General features: G+C 46.1%; 1 protein-coding gene across 6 annotated transcripts in view; it reads right to left on the bottom strand.

Annotated features, from left to right (window-relative positions):
• Nucleotides 1-20,388, bottom strand: part of DLGAP2 (DLG associated protein 2) — a 968,326-nt gene that overhangs the window by 113,737 nt on the left and 834,201 nt on the right. For all 6 annotated transcript variants that reach the window (XM_055347993.2, XM_063709014.1, XM_055347996.2 and 3 more), the window contains one exon: nucleotides 19,106-19,317. In XM_055347993.2, the coding sequence (XP_055203968.2) occupies nucleotides 19,106-19,317 (212 nt within the window). The remainder of the gene's footprint in view (nucleotides 1-19,105; nucleotides 19,318-20,388) is intronic.

The raw sequence follows: 20,388 nt of genomic DNA, 5'->3' as shown, positions 1-20,388 counted from the left end.
AGAAAAGTAGCTCATTGGTATAGTGAAGAGCTAGTAAATGCATTTTGTGGCTCTGAGTGTTATCATGAATGACTTAACTGTTTTGGAAAGTTAAGACTTCATATAATTAGAAATGGAAAAAAATCATGGTATTTTATTTATGTCTCTAAACCTAACTCCCTACCAAAAGCAGGGGCTGAAAAGAGAAAATGGCCACTATTAAATAATTTTACACATTATAAAAATTTGAAAAAGTAATTTAAAGAGAGAAAAATAATTAATAGTAGCTATATTTTTAATAGTAACCCTATCTCTCCTTCATTTCTTTCATTCACCCCTTGAGTCAAAGTGGAAATCAAAGTCAAAATTGCTGAGTATTTAGAAAACAGTGACTATAAAAGCATCATCTATCAATATATGTGTGATGTAGCTAAGATATATTCTTAGAAACATTCATAGCCTTATATACTTTTATTACTGAATATACTTTCAGATGAAGAATGAAACAACAAATAGGTCTAAGAAAACAAAAGAAGCAATAGCAATAAAAGCAGAAGTTAATGAATTAGAAAACAATTGAAAATGTATACATCCACCCAAGAGCCAGTTCCTCTCTGGCCACACCCCAGATCACCATTTTCCTTTTTCAAGACCATCCCCCTGAAGCTGGCAGACCACTATAGGCAAAGTTATTTTTCCTGAGAAGCAAATCTATAAAAATCTCCTAAGAAAGTTATTTCCTGAAATTAAATAGTTCCTATAGATGAACGGGCAATGGATTTCTGCAAAGAGACCAGTATTTCGGATAAGGCTTTGCTGCCTAAAATTAGGAGATTCTCAAACTGCCCTTTGGAAGTAGGATGTTTTTAAGAAAGCATCCTGTAATGTTTTTAGGGAAAAAGGCAATAAGCCAGTGTCTGTGGGATCCTTGCCCCTCCCGCTAGGACTTTCCAGAGGTAGGGGTTAAACTATGCATAGATTATGGGTATAATCAGCCCATTTAAAAAAAGCAATTTGGAATACCTCCATTCTAGTCAGAATCTCCTTAGCTGCACTGACGAAGGTAAAAGCGTAAAAGCTTCAGAGGCAGCCACATGCCCAGAAAATCGCCTTATGATGCTACCCAGAAGAAGAGATACCTTGGCAATAAGTAGACTGGTCGTTGCGCATTCACAAATATTTTCTTTGCAACACTCTGTGCAGTAATAAAAACAAAGAGGCAGTTCCCCAATGGTAACGTTAAAGTCACGCAGCAGTGTGTCCGTCCAGTGACATCTGGGCCTAGAGTCCGCCACAGAAGGACGCATGTGGTACCTCTGCAGGCGGGACTCTGACCCCTAGGGCCTTCCACGCTGGTGCCACATCTGTGAACACATTACGTTACACATCAAAAGGGCATGAAGGTTGCAGGTGGAATTGAGGTTGCTAACCAGCAGACCCTGGGGTAGTGAGAATCTCCTGATGACCCAGGCAGGCCCCCTCTCAGCGCAGGAGAATTGAAAGCAGAAGAGGAAGGCAGAGCAAGTCGGAGATCAATGTGGACGTGAGACAGGAGGGGTCTGCAGAGTGAGAGAGACCCCACACCCCGACCAGCTGGCTCTGAAGATGCAGGCAGGGGCCAGAGCTAACACATCCCTGTGGGCGGCCTCTGGAAACAGGGGGCTGACTTCAGCTGACAACAAGGACACGGGGCTTCGGTCCCCCAACTGTCACATCTTGATGTGAAAGAAAACCACTCCCCACACAGAGCCCTGGGAAGGAGGGCCAGTGGCCGACACCTCAGCCTTAGCCCAGAGAGACCCAGAAGGAGGGCAGGCTGCCGACACCTCAGCCTTAGCCCAGAGAGACCAGGAAGGAGGGCAGGCTGCCGACACCTCAGCCTTAGCCCAGAGAGACCCAGAAGGAGGGCAGGCTGCCGACACCTCAGCCTTAGCCCAGAGAGACCAGGAAGGAGGGCAGGCTGCCGACACCTCAGCCTTAGCCCAGAGAAACCCGTGTTGGCTCATGACCTGCAGGACTTGGCTGAGGATAAACGCCCTGTTTTAAGACACTAAGTTTGTGGCAGTTTTTATGATAGCAACAGAAAACTAACAAAATATTTGGGAGAAAAAAGGAAATTGTATAGTAATGCGTGCAGTGGGACCTCATGTTTATTGTAAACTACGTCCATATGTGTATATTTTTATACACACACGAAAGTGTCCAGACAGGATAAAGTCATGGGCAGTGGAAACCCCTGGCGATGGACATGCCAGAGACAGAGTGACACTCCACTTCACATAATTACGTGTGTTAGCTCTTTACAATGAGTCATAATTTTACAGTTTAAGCATCAGTTTAATAACTCATTTAATGAATGGACTGCGAGTGTATGGAGAGGCTGGCTACAGTACTGCCCAGGCACTGCCCACGGCTGGGTGGTGGGGGCACAGGGCTGCCAGGTTTTCCAGAGACGCATCTCTAGGGATGTCTCCCTGTGGTGAGCTCGCTAAGCTGCATTTCTTGTTTGCACCTGTAATGGCACAGTTGGGTTAAAAAAAAAAAAAAAGCTTATGTATTCTGTGGATTATGGGTTTTTAAGTTGCAGTTCGCCATAAAAGTGCTGGATGGTAAAAGACAGCACTCACTACAGCCCCCTGAACCGACAGCCCTAAGGAGTATTTTTTTTTCTTTCTCGGTCTTTTGCCCAGGCTGGAGTGCAACGGTGCAATCTCAGCTCACTGCAACCTCCGCCTCCCAGATTCAAGCAATTCTCCTGCCTCAGCCACCTGGGTAGCTGGGATTATAGGCATGCGCCAAGATGCCTGGCTAATTTTTTGTATTTTTAGTAGAGACAGGATTTCGCCATCTTGGCCAGGCTGGTCTCAAACTCCTGATCTCAAGTGATCTGCCCGCCTCGGCCTCCCAAAGTGCTGGGATCACACGTGTGAGCCCTCATTCACAGCCAGGAGTATTAATGAACAAAGCAGGCACCAGTCTTAGGAGCCTCCCTCTTAACTAAGGTCTTCATGAAAACAATATCAGTTGTAGCAGGCCAAAAACTAGATGTTGAAGTAAAATATGAGAAACATAGAAATAACAGAAAAGAATAAGTAAAGCACGAAATTTAAAAATGGAAGTTTTTAATTTGTCTTTCATTGTACTTAAGTTTTTGATTTAACGTTAAGGACATTTTTTCTAATAGAAAAAAGTTAGAATAAGACTAGAGTTGGTATGCACAAGAAGAAAGAAATGAGGTAAAAAGTGAAGAATTTACTAGAGAAACAATGAAATCCATGAAGAGATATAAGGTAAGATACTGGAAACAGCACGAAACAGGTGGATGGATAATGTTCTGCTGCCCTTCTTCATGGCTGCCTGTTGGGTCCGCCGGGTGTGGGGTGAGCTGCTTCCCCGATGGGCAGAGACCCCCAGGAGCAAGTGCCAAGTGCCATTCGAATCCCCAGGTCCTCACCTCATGCCCAGATGCCTGCGCTTCTGAGGAGAGACATCGTCAGGGACCTGGGAACCCCTAGGGCTGGACTGATCAGAGTGCAAATACTCTCTCTGCACGTGCTGGCAACGGTTGCAACACAGGCTGGACCAGAATCTCCCCTCCGCTTCCCTCCAGCTGAAACTAAAAATGAAGAGCCAGCAGCCCACGGTAGTGGAGGAGACTGTGAGAGAGGATGCCTCCTCCCCAGGAGCATATGGCTTCCTATTAACTGAAGAACTGCAGGTTGCAGGTGTGTGGCACGCACGAGGAGTCTGGCGTCTGCTCCCGTTTTGACTAATAGAACCTAAAGGAGCTTAAGAAATCAGGTGAATGTGAATCAGCTTTGCACACGTCTTTTAAATTGATTATCTTTATGTTTAGGCTCTAAACAGGATTACTTTATTGGCGTCACTAATAGCAGTTCATTTATTAAGTTGATTATCAATAATCCCTGACAAGTGAGTCATAAGACGTTGGTTTTATCCATTCATCCAGTGTGTGCGGAGCACATATAATGCCTCACAGTGAAGGTGCAATGGCAATGATAAATGAGACAGCTCTTGCTTTCAAAGGCTATAGGGACTCTCGGGAAAGCAAACAGGCGTGTGGTAGAGACAAGCATGAGCAGTGAGGAAATATGCAGCAGGGGACCTAACTCCAGGGAGGCTTCCCAGAGGAGGCAATCAGAGCTGGGCATGGAAGGATGACCGGCAGCAAGGAGGAGATGGTGAACAGCCGACTTCAAGTCAGAGGAGCCAGGAGGAAGAAAACTGTCAGGGGAACAAGGCTTTCCGGGGGCAGATCACAAAGGATCTGCACTGGGATGAGGCAAACCCCTGCAACCAGCGCGTGGAGGGTCTCAGACAGAAAGCTGAGACGTGAGATCAGCCTTTGATGTGAGAGGCAGGACTTGGAGCTGGTGTCCGAGAGGTGCTAGGAGCTGAGTGATCTGAAGGAAACTGTGAGAGCCCAGATACCAAATTCACAGGATTCTGTTTTATCCTCCACGATCCATTGTTTCGTAAGATTCACTTTTGGCAGCTCTGGTTCAGATGCTGAATGGGTCGGTGCATCTCACTTTCTGCATGGCTGTAAGAATTTCCGCAAATGCACGGTCATGCAGCCACCACCACAACCGAGACATGCAGCCCTCCCTCTCACTGCAGTTCTAAGTTCCTGCTGCCCTCTTCTCTCAGAGCCATGCTTAAAGAACTTCCTTTCTTAGGAAGCCGAGGCGGGCGGGCCATTTCAGGTCAGGAGTTTGAGATCAGTCTGGCCAACATGGTGAAACTCTTGTCTCTACTAAAAATATAAAATACAAAAATTAGTTGGGTGTGGTGGTGCACACTTGTAATCCCAGCTACTCGGGAGGCTGAGGCAGGAGAATCGCTTGAACCCAGGAGAAAGAGGTTGCAGTGAGCTGAGATTGTGCCACCACACTCCAGCCTGGGTGACGAAGCGAGACTCCATCGTCGGGGGGGGAAAAGGAAAGAACGAACTTCATTTCCTATTTCTTGCAGTACTGGTCTGCTGGCAATCAATTTCCCCAGCTTTTTTTTTTTTTTTTCCTAAGGATGACTTTTTTCATTTTGATTTATGAAAGATATTTTCTCTCAGTCTAGAATTCTGGGCTAACGTCGTTTCCTGTTTTAAGTATGCCACTTTATGGTGTTCGGGCCAGAAACATTTACGATGAAAAGTGTGCTGTAATTCTTTATTCTTCTGTACATAATGGTCTATAATTTTCTTTCTTTCTTTTTTTTTTTTTAAAGGTTTTATCTGTATCCTTCGCTTCTGGTAGTTGACTGCGGTGTGTACATGTGTGTGGGGCTTGTCTGTATCCTTCACTTCTGGTAGTTTGACTGTGGTGTGTACATGTGTGTGGGGATTGTCTGTATCCTTCACTTCTGGTAGTTTGACTGTGGTGTGTGTATATGTGTGCAGGGTTTTGTCTGTATCCTTCACTTCTGGTAGTTTGACTGTGGTGTGTATGTGTGCGGGGTTTTGTCTGTATCCTTCACTTCTGGTAGTTTGACTGTGGTGTGTGTATGTGTGCAGGGTTTTGTCTGTATCCTTCACTTCTGGTAGTTTGAATGTGGTGTGTAGATGTGCGGGGTTTTGTCTGTATCCTTCACTTCTGGTAGTTTGACTGTGGTGTGTATATGTGCAGGGCTTTGTCTGTATCCTTCACTTCTGGTAGTTTGACTGTGGTGTGTGTAGATGTGTGCAGGGTTTTGCCTGTATCCTTCACTTCTGGTAGTTTGACTGTGGTGTGTACATGTGCGGCGTTTTGTCTGTATCCTTCACTTCTGGTAGTTTGACTGTGGTGTGTAGATGTGTGGGGTTTTGTCTGAATCCTTCACTTCTGGTAGTTCGACTGTGGTGTGTAGATGTGTGGGGTTTTGTCTGTATCCTTCACTTCTGGTAGTTCGACTGTGGTGTGTAGATGTGTATGGGGTTTTGTTTCCGGTGTTGATCTGTCTTTGAGATTTTCTCAGATTCTTCAGTCTGTGATGTGATCTATCTTGTTAATGTTAGAAACTCCCTGGCATTAGTGCTTCCCACGTTTCTTCTGTTCTGCTCTGCTTTCGTCTTTCTGGCTGGGATTCAGGTTCTATGTGTGTGAGAACATTTGATAGCTCTCTGCAGCTCTCGGATGCTCTTTTCTGCCTTTCGATTCCCACGCTTTTTCTTCGAGCCTCCGCTGGGTAATTTCCATGAACCTATCTTCAAGGTCACTGATTTCTTCGTTATGTCGAGCCTGCTGATGACTCATCAGCAAAATCCTTTATTTCTGAAACCATGAATCCCATTTGTGGTCTTTCCCTCTGCCTCTTTCTTAGAGTTCTCCTCTCTCCACTGCTTCCCATTTAGCAAGGCCCACTGTGCCGCTGCTTGATCGTATAACTATAGTTACTTTCACGTTTTCTCTGAGAGTTTGAAGGAACATCCATGTCACTTCTGAATCTTGTCTTGATTGCCCTGTGTCTTGAGAATGAGCTTTAATTTTACGGTGTCTCCTAAGTTTTGATGAAATCTTGGTCATCGTGTACAGAACAGTGGGAATGGACGTCAATGGTATCAGTGCTGGGAAATGGGCAGGGCTCTTATTCCATCAGGCTTTCGGTGGAGGTGTTGAGACCGTCAGGTCAGGTGCAGAGCTGGCTGAATCGTGCTGCCCTGCGGCTGCCTGTGCCGCAGCACACACTTTACCTCCTCCAGAGCAGCCTTTTGCTGAGGGTGGTAGCAGCGCATGGTGGGGGCTTCCTTAGTGTCCCCACATCACCCAAACCAACCCCCACGATGGGCACTTAGGCAATGTACCATGTCACACAATGATATGTAACACAATAGTGAACGTGGCTGTATTTTTTACGTCTTTGCATGCTTCTCAGGAATTTCTCTAGAATAAACTTTTAGATTTTCAGTTTTAAATGGCATGCCCTCCAAACGTTTTAGTTATTGATAAGGTAGATGAATAGTCTTTGCGTGGCCTTTATTCATTTTTGCACTGTGTCATTCATTTTTTTCTTTATTGATTTGTAAGGCAATCTTTATATATTAAAAATATAAACATTTGTTACTTATATTGAAAAACTCTCAGGTTTTTATTATGATTTTACTTTGGCGATATTATTTTTAGTTTGCTTGTTGGCTTGTATCATAAATAAGTTTTTAATTTTATGAATTTAAAGTGGCATCTTTATAATTCCGCCCCATGGAATCATGCCCAGATACCTCTTCTCCACCCCCAGAGTATAGAATACTCATATACATACATGTCTATATATATATACACACATATATGTGTGTGTATGTATATGATTTTTATGCTTATGTATTTAATCCATCAGAATTTATCTTTATAAATGATATGAAGTATCTTTGAAATAAGCTCTTTTTTCTTTATAAATTTAAAGTGCTACCTTCATTAGAGAATGACTCAGAGACATTCAAAATTATTAGAGCTTTGACTTTCTAATTGAACTAAGCAGAAAAAAAAAGCAAAGGCCTCCAAATGAAATTATTTGGTCTATCTTTCATCACAATCAGAATTGAATTAGTTATTCAAGTATTTCAAATGTTAATATATAAGCAAGCCCAGTATCTCAATCACTAATACATAAGCTAATTTAGAAATGCAGTAAATTGGATTCAGTAGGACTTGGAATTTGCATTTCAATTAGTTGATAATAATTCTAAGTGGTGCTCTGCACGTGGGCAGGGTCTGACCCACAGACGGGGCCATCAGCCCTGGGAGTCTGACCTTCCTGATCGGGGACACAAGGCCGAGGGCCTGTACACGAGGGTATGAGACAGGTGGGACAGGATTTCTGCTTGTTTTTATTTTTATTTTTGAGAGTGAAAGGCCTTCTATTATCTTGCACTATGTTAGAGAACATAGCAGGGTATAAGTGAAAGTGCTTATATATATAATTAGGATGTGCATATTAAGTGATTAACGAGAAGACTGATTTTTTCTCAGTTTTACAGCAGGAAGATAAGATGGTTTTTCACAGAATAATTCTGGCATTGTTCCAAGAGGTGGAACATTTTGAAGCAGAATTCCTGCAGTCTTTGCAGGAGTGCTCTGCTCTGTGGTTTAGAAGGAGGGCTGATAACAGCCAATTAAAGACCCAACCTTCTTCCAGTCCCGTACCAGGCAGTCAAAAAAGAACTGCTGACACAGTCCATCTCACGGGACAGCGCAGTGAACGAAGGTGCCCAGAGCCTCCTGAGGCCTTGGTGTGCCTGATAACTTCGGGGTAAGAACCTGAACCCATACCTATCACATTAAAATTAAATACAATTAGCAAGTCGATCCTCCCATAACATTTGCATTCTTAACTATTGTTCAGGTGAAGACAAGTTGTTCATGCACACCAAGAGGAGAATAAAGGCCTCATGGAGACAAGCAAACATTCATTCTCATTTTTATCATTTGAATCGCTTGGAAACGTAAAAGATTTTGTCAGTCGGCTCCTGCTGGGAAGCTCTTTTGTGCAAAAAAGAGAAAAACACTCAGTGCACTCTATCCAATTACTTTCAATTCTGTTTAAAATACAATTATAGAATCACCAATTTTGTTTAAAGCAGCCTTTGGGTATAAAATAAACTTAGTATAAGAGTGTCTATGTAATTTACCAACAAAACGTCATCAGATTACATTAATGCAGATTTCCACACCTTGCCTCTGGCAGCTATGAGCACTCGCGCTGGTGCCAGTGGCACCTCGGAGGCACCGGGCGGGGCTCAGCACCTGCGGGGCCAGGGGCAGGTTGAGGAGGAAGGTCAGTGCTGACCACGCTGAGTGCTGCCCGTTCCCCAGCATGCTGTGTGCCCCCGTGGGAATCCGAAGTTGCTGCTCCTTCCTGGGTCCTGCAGGCTCCTCTCACTCCCCTGGCCCCGGGCTGCTCTTGACACCTGTCCCTGCTGCAGGGACACCAGGCTGCAGCCTCCAGCAGGGATGCCTTTCCTCTTCCATTTCTCACAATAAACCTCTTGTTGGATATCCTGTGGCATTTACTTGCTTTAACTTTTTTTTTCTTTTTTTTTTTTTTTTTTGAGAGAGAGTGTAATTCTGTGGCCCAGGCTGGAGGGCAATGGCACGATATTGGCTCACTGCAACCTCCGCCTCCCGGGTTCAAGTGATTCTCCCGCCTCAGCCTCTCGAGTAGCTGGGATTACAGGCATGTGCCACTATACCAGCTAATTTTTGAATTTTTAGTAAAGATTGGGTTTTGCCATGTTGGCCAGGCTGGTCTCGAACTCCTGACCTCAGTTGATCTGCCCGCCTTGGCCTCCCAAAGTGCTGGGATTACAGGTGTGAGCCACCACGCCCAGCCCCTTAAAAAATTTTTATCGTATATTGACAAAGTATGTGTATTTACGGGGTTAAAAAGTGTGTTGTGATTTTAAGTACAATGTAGAAAAATGAAGTGAATTAACACAGCTATCAGCTCAAATATTTCACATTTTTTGTGATGAGAACATTAGAAATTCACTCAGTGATACTGAAATGTGCAGTACTCAATTACTTGCAGTATTCAGTGTGCTATTGATCTAAAAACATGAAGAATATCCTCCTGTCTCGGTTACTGTAGCCTGTAGTATAGTTTGAAGTCAGGTAGTGTGATGCCTCCAGCTTTGTTCTTTTGGCTTAGGATTGTCTTGGCGATGTGGGCTCTTTTTTGGTTCCATAAGAACTTTAAAGTAGTTTTTTCCAATTTTGTGAAGAAAGGCATTGGTAGCTTGATGGGGATGGCATTGAATCTATAAATTACCTTGTACTGGTACCAAAACAGAGATATAGACCAATGGAACAGAACAGAGCCCTCAGAAATAATACCACACATCTACAACCGTCTGATCTTTGACAAACCTGACAAAAACAAGAAATGGAGAAAGGAGTCCCTATTTAATAAATGGTGCTGGGAAAACTGGCTAGCCATATGTAGCTGAAACTGGATCCCTTCCTTACACCTTATACTAAAATTAATTCAAGATGGATTAAAGACTTACATGTTAGACCTAAAACCATAAAAATCCTAGAAAACCTAGGCATTATCATTCAGGACACAGGCATGGGCAAGGACTTCATGTCTAAAACACCAAAAGCAATGGCAACAAAAGCCAAAATTGACAAATGGGATCTAATTAAACTAAAGAGCTTCTGCACAGCAAAAGAAACTACTATCAGAGCGAATAGGCAATCTACAGAATGGGAGAAAATTTTTGCAATCTACTCATCTGACAAAGGGCTAATATCCAGAATCTACAAAGAACTCAAATAAATTTACAAGAAAAAAACAAACAACCCCATCAACAAGTGGGCAAAGGATATGAACAGACACTTCTCAAAAGATGACATTTATGTAGCCAACAGACACATGAAAAAATGCTCATCATCACTGGCCATCAGAGAAATGCAAATCAAAACCACAATGAGATACCATCTCACACCAGTTAGAATGGCGATCATTAAAAAGTCAGGAGACAACAGGTGCTGGAGAGGATGTGGAGAAATAGGAACACTTTTACACTGTTGGTGAGACTGTAAACTAGTTCAACCATTGTGAAAGACAGTGTGGTGATTCCTCAAGGATCTAGAACTAGAATAGAAATACCATTTGACCCAGCCATCCCATTACTGGGTATATACCCAAAGGACTATAAATCATGCTGCTATAAAGACATATGCACACGTATGTTTACTGTGGCACTATTCACAATAGCAAAGACTTGGAACCAACCCAAATGTCCATCAATGATAGACTGGATTAAGAAAATGTGGCACATATACACCATGGAATACTATGCAGCCATAAAAAGGACAATTTCATGTCCTTTGTAGGGACATGGATGAAGCTGGAAACCATCATTCTGAGCAAACTATCGCCAGAACAAAAAACCAAACACCACATGTTCTCACTCATAGGTGGGAATTGAACAATGAGAAGACTTGGACACAGGAAGGGGAACATCACACACTAGGGCCTGTTGTGGGGTTGGGGGAGGGGGGAGGGAAAGCATTAGGAGATATACCTAATGTAAATGACGAGTTAATGGGTGCAGCACACCAACATGGCACATGTATACATATGTAGCAAACCTGCACGTTGTGCACATGTACCCTAGAACTTAAATAATAATAATAATAATAATAATAATAATAATAATAATAATAATAATAAAGAATATCCTCCTGTCTCACGGAGGGTGGTTCTTTTGACCCTCAACTCTCCATTTTCCGCACCCCCAGCTTCTGTAACCTCCATTCCACTCTCTGCACCTGTGAGTTCCATTGTTTTAGGTCTTGTATTTAGGTGGGGATTTGCAGTGTTTGTTTTTCTGTATTTTGGCTTATTTCATGTAACCTAATGCCCTCTGCTTCCATTCATGTCTGCCTTCCCACGTTTGCCACAGCACTGCTCACAATCACCAAGTCACAGAGTCAACCTCTGTCATCAAAGGTGAGTGGATGAAAATGCAGCAGATACGGTGTGGAATACTAGTCACTCCTAAAGAGGAAGAAACTCTATCGTCTGTGATGATTTTTTGTATTGCTCATAGTCTCTTGTTGTGCGTTATTATGACCTAACATTGCGTTTCTCCCTCGCTTGCCTCTCTCTGTCCCTGTGTTGTGAGTGTGTGCCCACATGTGTGTTTGTGGAAGATACTCAGTCACTAGCAGGAAGCACAACAGTGGATTCCAAATACAATTCTTAGGCGAAGAAACATCTTCAAGAGAGACTCATTAGGTATTTTCTCAATGCTTGCAAAATCTCATGAGTCACATATTTATGCAGAGTGAGATGCCTGTCACACGTATGTTCGTGGGTTTCCTTTCTTGTGTCCGGAATGATCAGGTTGAACCATATACAATTTCTGCTTTTAAATATTGGCTGATTATTGGCAGTTTAATGTGGGTCAACCAACTTTATCAACTCAGCACAGTAAAGGTACTTAGCTCAGCCTAAGTGGAAGCTTTTATTTGCAGTAACACATGATTTGGGTCATAATAAAATGGAAATGTCAACTAATTGTTTAATAAATGTGCTTGCTCGATGGTATTGAGGCTCTGGTGGGAAGACCACACACAGGACTCATCACCGAGGGGAGATTCTGCTGCCTCCAGGGGCAGGGGGCAGCAGGGTTTAGCCGCGTAAAACCGAGAGACCTAGAGTTGACTTCCGGTGGTGTGACTCGCTGAGACAGGGCTCTTCATCTCTAAGGCTTGGGTCATGGTGTTTGCTTCAGCACAGTTACCAGAGCGGCGAGGGCTGGCATGGCTGTTGTTCTTGGTGTATTACAAGTCCTGTAATTATTGCCGGTGCTATGCCTAGTTCATCGCTCTCCTGTCTCACGTTACCCCCCATACACTAAAATCTGGTGACGCAGAACCTGTTTCCATTTTCTGATTGCACCTGAGTGATTCAACAGAGTTGGCATTCAACATGAAATAGTGTTATTATAAAATATTATTTCCCTCTCCCGTAAATATGCTGTCTTTGGGAACTTGGTCCTGCTCTGTGCAGGGCTGATGCTCTCCTACCCACCGCTTACCCTAATGCTCTAGGGTGGACCCCTCAATGCAAATGTGAGTCTGCAGGGAGACAAGCCTGGAGCTCCCGGAATGGGTTAGGAGTCCTGTCTCACGCATTTAGAGAGCACCTCAATTTACACCGTAAGTTACCTACGCCACTTATGACTACTCACTGAAGTGCACTGGGTCTGTTAGATTCTAAGGGGTCAGCTCACACTTTCTGTAAAGGCCCAGATGTAAGTATTCTAGGGTCTGCCAGCTGTCGGGGTGCCTCGCACCTGCTCAGCCCTGCCTGAAGCTGGGAGGTACCCACAGCAACATGATGACCAGTGAGCGGGCCACATTCCAATAAAACTTTATTCACAAAACAGGCCCTTGGCAGGCCCTTGCTTGCCAGCGTCTGGACTGAAAGCTCCATTCTCTGGTGTTAGTTTACCTGCATTTGGGCACCAGAACAGCACGTGATGTTTCCTGCATACTTCCCGAATAAACGAGCTGTTATTATTGATGACTAAATATAACTTAAGCAAGAATATGCTCCCCAAGCTGTGAAACCCACGGATGGCAGTCAGGGGTCTAAAGGACTTTTCTCTCAGACACTCTTCACCCTTTCTGTCTTCTCAATCCCATCAGACGCCCCCACAGTTCACCTTCTCTCCTCTCCATCTCATCAGACACCCCCGCAGTTCACCCCTCTCCTCTCCATCCCAGAAGATGCCCCTCCAGTTCACCCCTCTCTCTTCTCCATCTCGTCAGACGCCTGCAGAGTTCACCCTCTCTCCTCTCCATTTCATGAGACACCCCACAGTTCACCCCTCTCTCCTCTCCGTCTCATCAGATGACCCCACAGTTCACCCTCTCTCCTCTCCATCCCAGAAGATGCCCCCACAGTTCACCCCTCTCTCCTCTCCATCTCATCAGACGCCCCCACAGTTCACCTCTCTCTCTTCTCCATCTCATCAGATGCCCCCACAGTTCACCTCTCTCCTCTCCCTCCCAGAAGATGCACCTCCAGTTCACCCCTCTCTCTTCTCCATCTCATCAGACATCCCCACAGTTCACCCTCTCTCCTCCACATCTCATCAGACACCCCCACAGTTCACCCTCTCTCCTCTCCATCCCAGAAGATGCCCCCACAGTTCACCCCTCTCCTCTACATCTCATCAGACACCCCCACAGTTCACCCTCTCTCCTCTCCATCCCAGAAGATGCCCCCACAGTTCACCCCTCTCTCTTCTCCATCTCATCAGACATCCCCACAGTTCACCCCTCCCTCCTCTCCATCCCAGCAGATGTGTCCTCTCTTCATCCTTCTCTCCTCTCCATCCCAGCAGACGCCTCCACAGCCAGCCTCTTGTGCATTACAGCATCTGCACCTACACTGTGGTGAACATGTGAAATCCAACTGAGCCTTCTCAAAGCTTAGGTGGGAATGGTCAATTCAGAAATCAATTTTAAAACTAAGACAAATGAGGAATTGGATTAGGAGAACATGTTTGGGATATGAATATTCACCTACTACCTGTTAAAAATGCTGATATTTAAATGTGCCTAGATGGAAAGAGTCCCCAGGAGTGAACGTTACGAAAGGGCTGTGCGTAATGGAACAGGATGCAGAGACAACATCACGGTGCCAGCCATAGTCATAGGGGGTGCTGGGCGTTCACGTGGGTGAAACCCAAGTCGTTCCCAGCACAGTTAACATGACTCTGGAGGCCAGCAGAATGAAGACGGCACATGGATGTGTATGTGCCTCCCCGGTCTTGTCTTTCCTGTTTAATCTGAGGTCCCTATGATGTGCTTCTGACATCTCCACTGTTAAAATCTTTCAAGAGAATTTTGTCCACACTTACTACAGCTCAGTGTGCCCTTGTTTCCTGGAAACACAGGGTTACAGAGTGACAACTATGGAAATTCTCCCAGTCCTGGCCATTTTCTTCCTTTCTCTCCTCTCCCCACAGTATCTACCCTGGCCTCTGCCACTGCCCTCCACAGAGCAGTGCCATGGGGTGAAGATCTACCTGCCCTCCACAGAGCAGTGCCATGGGGTGAAGATCTACCTGCCCTCCACAGAGCAGTGCCACGGGGTGAAGATCTACCCTGCCCTCCACAGAGCAGTGCCATGGGCTGAAGGCCACGGGGCTTGGGGCTGAGCTACCTTCAGCTGAGAGCCTTGGTGGCTTGTGCAGCCTCCAGCACCTCATTTCCCTGAGTCATGTTTCTGTCCATAAAACAGGCATCATGAGAGCTTCCCTGAGTTACAAAGCTGAGCTTCAGCAATGTCATCTAAAATGCAAATAAATGAATTATGTTGGAATCCATAAAACGTGAAAGAATATAAGATAAACTAAGATGCGAATAGGCAACAGCAAAAATGTGTTGATACCTCCTGGTAACATAATTTTTTTTTTTTTGCAGAAACTTTCATTACATTAACCCCCAAAGAGTGACTCAGAGGAGTTTCGAGGACTTTCAAGTTAGCGGGTCCCTGGCAGGCAGGTCGCTGTCCAGACCCATCACATGGCTGCTTTCTCTGCTTTGTTATCTACAACACGGCGTCAGATTTAGGGAAAAAGAATGATTGGGGCACGTATAAATCGAGTTTGGCAGAATGCCTGACATTTGTTGGACTCATCAATGGAGTGATAAATCCTGGATAAATGGAAGAATGGACCCAACTGTTGCACCATCTCTGCTAAGTGGACAATGGCATGGGGGCCACAGGCAGAGTGGATTTGTGTCTGCTGAGTGGGCAGTGGCATGGGGGCCACGGGCAGAGTGGATTTGTGTCTGCTGAGTGGGCAGTGGCATGGGGGCCGCGGGCAGAGTGGATTTGTGTATGCTGAGTGGACAGTGGCATGGGGGCCACGGGCAGAGACGGATTTGTGTCTGCTGAGTGGGCAGTGGCATGGGGGCTGCAGGCAGAGTGGATTTGTGTATGCTGAGTGGACAGTGGCATGGGGGCCAAGGGCAGAGATGGATTTGTGTCTGCTGAGTGGACAGTGGCATGGGGGCCACGGGCAGAGTGGATATGTGTCTGTTGAGTGGGCAGTGGCATGGGGGCCGCAGGCAGAGCGGATTTGTGTCTGCTGAGTGGACAGTGGCATGGGGGCCATGGGCAGAGATGGATTTGTGTCTGCTGAGTGGGCAGTGGCATGGGGGCCGCAGGAAGAGTGGATTTGTGTCTGCTGAGTGGACAGTGGCATGGGGGCCACGGGCAGAGACGGATTTGTGTCTGCTGAGTGGACAGTGGCATGGGGGCCATGGGAAGAGTGGATTTGTGTCTGCTGAGTGGGCAGTGGCATGGGGGCTACGGGCAGAGTGGATTTGTGTGTGCTGAGTGGACAGTGGCATGGGGGCCATGGGAAGAGTGGATTTGTGTCTGCTGAGTGGACAGTGGCATGGGGGCCACAGGCAGAGTGGATTTGTGTCTGCTGAGTGGACAGTGGCATGGGGGCCACGGGCAGAGTGGATTTGTGTGTGCTGAGTGGACAGTGGCATGGGGGCCACAGGCAGAGTGGATTTGTGTGTGCTGAGTGGACAGTGGCATGGAGGCCACAGGCAAACACAGATTTGTGTCTGCTGAGTGGACAGTGGCATGGGGGCCATGGGCAGAGTGGATTTGTGTCTGCTGAGTGGACAGTGGCATGGGGGCCACAGGCAGAGACAGATTTGTGTCTGCTGAGTGGACAGTGGCATGGGGGCCACAGGCAGAGTGGATTTGTGTCTGCTGAGTGGACAGTGGCACGGGGGCCACGGGAAGAGTGGATTTGTGTCTGCTGACTGGACAGTGGCATGGGGGCCACGGGCAGAGTAGATTTGTGTCTGCTGAGTGGATAGTGGCATGGGGGCCACGGGAAGAGTGGATTTGTGTCTGCTGAGTGGACAGTGGCATGGGGGCCACGGGCAGAGTGGATTTGTGTGTGCTGAGTGGACAGTGGCATGGGGGCCACGGGCAGAGTGGATTTGTGTCTGCTGAGTGGACAGTGGCATGGAGGCCACAGGCAAACACAGATTTGTGTCTGCTGAGTGGACAGTGGCATGGGGGCCACGGGCAGAGTGGATTTGTGTCTGCTGAGTGGACAGTGGCATGGGGGCCACAGGCAGAGACAGATTTGTGTCTGCTGAGTGGACAGTGGCATGGGGGCCACAGGCAGAGTGGATTTGTGTCTGCTGAGTGGACAGTGGCATGGGGGCCACGGGCAGAGTAGATTTGTGTCTGCTGAGTGGATAGTGGCATGGGGGCCACGGGAAGAGTGGATTTGTGTCTGCTGAGTGGGCAGTGGCACGGGGGCCACAGGCAGAGTGGATTTGTGTCTGCTGAGTGGACAGTGGCATGGGGGCCACGGGAAGAGGGGATTTGTGTCTGCTGAGTGGACAGTGGCATGGGGGCCACGGGAAGAGGGGATTTGTGTCTGCTGAGTGGACAGTGGCATGGGGGCCATGGGCAGAGTGGATTTGTGTTTGCTGAGTGGACAGTGGCATGGGGGCCACAGGAAGAGTGGATTTGTGTTTAGAACAGGAGTAACGTAGGCAGCACATCTCACCCATTTTCCTCACATCTGATCAGATTTGAGGCCGTGGAATGCTTTCTGGTCAGGTGTTAAGGGCTGTTGGTGAGTGAACTCCCAGAGGGTTTCCCACCTGGGCAGGGAAGGGTCTGGCCAGTGTTTAGGTGATGCTGTCAGGGGGCCTCAGGCTCACATCCCTCCGCTGGTTTTTTGAAGAGTTTCAACTACATTGGGTGATGGTGTGAGTTTTGCCAGTGTAAAGTTCTGAGAGTGTCCTTTGAACACTGTTAGTACTGGAGCCTCCCTCATACAGGACTCTGGGCCGGTCCCTGATGTGAAGAAAGGAATGAGACACCATCTCTGCCACTGAAGAATGAGGTGATAATGATCCTGGGGAACCCGCGGCAGTGATGGTGAATGAGTGGAAGAAGGAACCCGTCAACAGGAAAACGCCGTTCGTAATTCTTAAAACACTTAGTCCCTGCCCATGGTCAAAAAAAGGCTTTTGTTTTTTCATGTTTTGCTTTCAAACGTATAGAATTATGAAATGAATCACAAACATTTAAAGTGGGAAGTTAACCAATGGCTGTTTACCTGGAGGTCCAAAACCCCAGGACTGAGGCTGGCCTTGGAGCCCTGGACCCACGAAGCATAGCTTCTGCATGTGTGTGCTTTTCCCTAGAAGACGTTTCAGATAATTCATAATTCTCCTAATGTCTTTAAGTGCCCCAAATAAAAGGTGGGTGAGAGCCGACATCCAGTCCAATCCTTCACTTTCCTGCTGGAGCAGATGGGTCAGACAACTTGGCTCTGCTCCCAGCTCTGTCCAGCTCCCCAACCCCTTCCTGGTAATCGTGTTTCCTGGTTATTTCTTGGCTTACAAACACCTGCTCCCCATTTCCTTCCAACAAGTCTAAGAGCTTCCCCAGGGCAAGACTTTGGCTTTGTTCTCAGCCACTCGTCCCACAAGCTGGCACTGACCACCCTCTGTGGAGGGAGAGGAGATGGATGGGCCTGGGCTGGGCAGACATGTGGCCCGGTCTCAGGGCATGACTTGTCTGGCATTCCTACACCATAGCTCTTGAATTTAGTTGAACTAGGCAACAATGATAGAGTTCGGATTTGTGAAGTTCTAATTTGTAAGATTTGGTTTCAATTTAAAATTTCACTTTCTCATCTTGTAAGCCAACAGCGATGAACAACTAGATGTATTGGAAGAGGTTACATGGTCACTGGCTCATCACTGGGTGCACCCGGCGTGGGTAGAGACAATACAGGGAGGGCCCTGTGGCCCAGGGCTCCCTGTCTGATGTGTGGGTCATAATTAATAACTCTTATGTGGCACTGGCCAAGGCTGAGAAGCAGTTCCGCCCTGGCTATCCACTTGCCCAGGACCTCACAGCCGGCCGCGGAAGGCACGGGTAGCTTCCAGGCAGGTCTTGGCATTACCACCCAAACTAACTTGTGGGACTCAAGTTACACAGCAGCGTGGCTGTTGACGGTAACAGTCATATTTTCATGGTTCATAGGAATTGCTGATTTCCCAAAGAGTTTTATCTCTCTATATTTTCAAAATTTAATTTATTAATAATAAATTTTGGGCAAATATGTAAAGTGTAGGGTATTATATTTATAAAGCTAGTCCATTTCCTCCCTCCTCTACAAAAAAATGTGTTGCCTAGAAATGCACTTACAAAGTTATAGTCAACAACAAAATTCCCTTTTAACGAGTTTTACTCACAAAGACATTCAAACACACACCCATACGCACACATTCATACAAACAGAGACATGTGCTTGTCCTGAGGATAATCTGAATGATCAGAAAGATACGATGGCTCACGTTGGCTTTATAATTTGACAAGGAAGTTGCCCAAGCACACTTCCTTAATTATTATGTAATTGATGAATAACAAAAGCTTTGGTTGTTCTTTAAAAAAATACTCGAAAATTGACAGCCATGGGTCTAATATTTTCAGCTTGGGAATTTAGTTTAAATGGATGGCACTCAGCTCACGGTGAAGTGGTTTTGGAGAGGGAGCTCGCAGACAGTGGGAAAGTGCTTGGAGTGGGAAGGCAGCTGGTCTCACTTACGTCTGGTGCTCTCCAAGCGGTCTCTGTCCGATGGACTTCAGCAGCGGCTCCGGTAGGATTGCCGACTTTGGTGATGTCTTGGGGCTGGAGTCTGACTCTCCGCTCTCCTCGTCCCCCATGGCTTTAATGTAACTCCCACTTCTCATTCTCCTGCAGGGAATCTCCTCATCTTTGCCACCGGTGGGGTACCCTCCCCACTCATCCTGAGGTACCTGGGAGCAGACAGACATGAAACGCGTCAACTTTGTCACTGAGAACGGCAGCATCAGCTCCTTTTTGGGAACAAATCCTCTACAATTCCATAAAGATACACCTCTTTACAGTCATTTATCAGTTAAAGTCAGATGCATAAAAATGCATACCCTAAGAGGAAATGAATATAAAAATGTTGGTTTTCCTTCATTATAAGTGATAGGTAAACACTATGGATAAAGTGAGAACATGTGAGAAAAGTAAGAGAAGAAGGGACACTTACAATCTCAGCAGCTGGGACAAAGCACTGGCTAAAATTTAGTTTTATTTCCCTCTGGTATAAGAGGAAATTGAAAGTTGAGTAACTGAACAGAGAAGAAAAGGAAAAAAAAAAAAAGAAAACAAGAGAGAAAATGCCTATCTTATTGTATATTTATATCTTAATTGCAAGCAAATAAAAGAGGACGGTTTTAACTCTAGAAGCCAAGTTCTGTCATACATGCAAATTCTCAGTACTCAGAGTTGCAAAAGGATCTTGCCCAGCCACATCACATGCCACCTGACATATCACCAAGCACCTGTGCATGGAATATGTCTGCCTGTTACAGAACTCAGCACCCGCTCATGTTATATATCTGTGTGGTACAGAGCTGATCACCTGTGTGTGTTATACATCTGCCTTGTACAGAGCTGAGCACCCATGCATGTTATATGTCTGCCTGGTGCAGACCTGAGCAACCATGAATGCTATATATCTCTGTGGTACAGAACTCAGCACCCATGCATGTTATATGTCTGCCTGGTGAAGACCTGAGCAACCATGAATGTTACATATCTGTGTGGTACGGAACTCAGCACCCATGCATGTTGTATGCCTGCCTGGTGCAGACCTGAGCAACCATGAATGCTATATATCTGTGTGGTACAGAACTCAGCACCCATGCATGTTATATGTCTGCCTGGTGAAGACCTGAGCAACCATGAATGTTACATATCTGTGTGGTACGGAACTCAGCACCCATGCATGTTGTATGTCCGCCTGGTGCAGACCTGAGCAACCATGAATGCTATATATCTGTGTGGTACAGAAC

The sequence above is a fragment of the Gorilla gorilla genome, chromosome 7, assembly GCF_029281585.2.
Source record: "Gorilla gorilla gorilla isolate KB3781 chromosome 7, NHGRI_mGorGor1-v2.1_pri, whole genome shotgun sequence".
NCBI classification, from domain to species: domain Eukaryota; kingdom Metazoa; phylum Chordata; class Mammalia; order Primates; family Hominidae; genus Gorilla; species Gorilla gorilla.
Note: the sequence above shows the minus strand (reverse complement) of the source record. Positions and strands in the feature narration are given on the sequence as shown.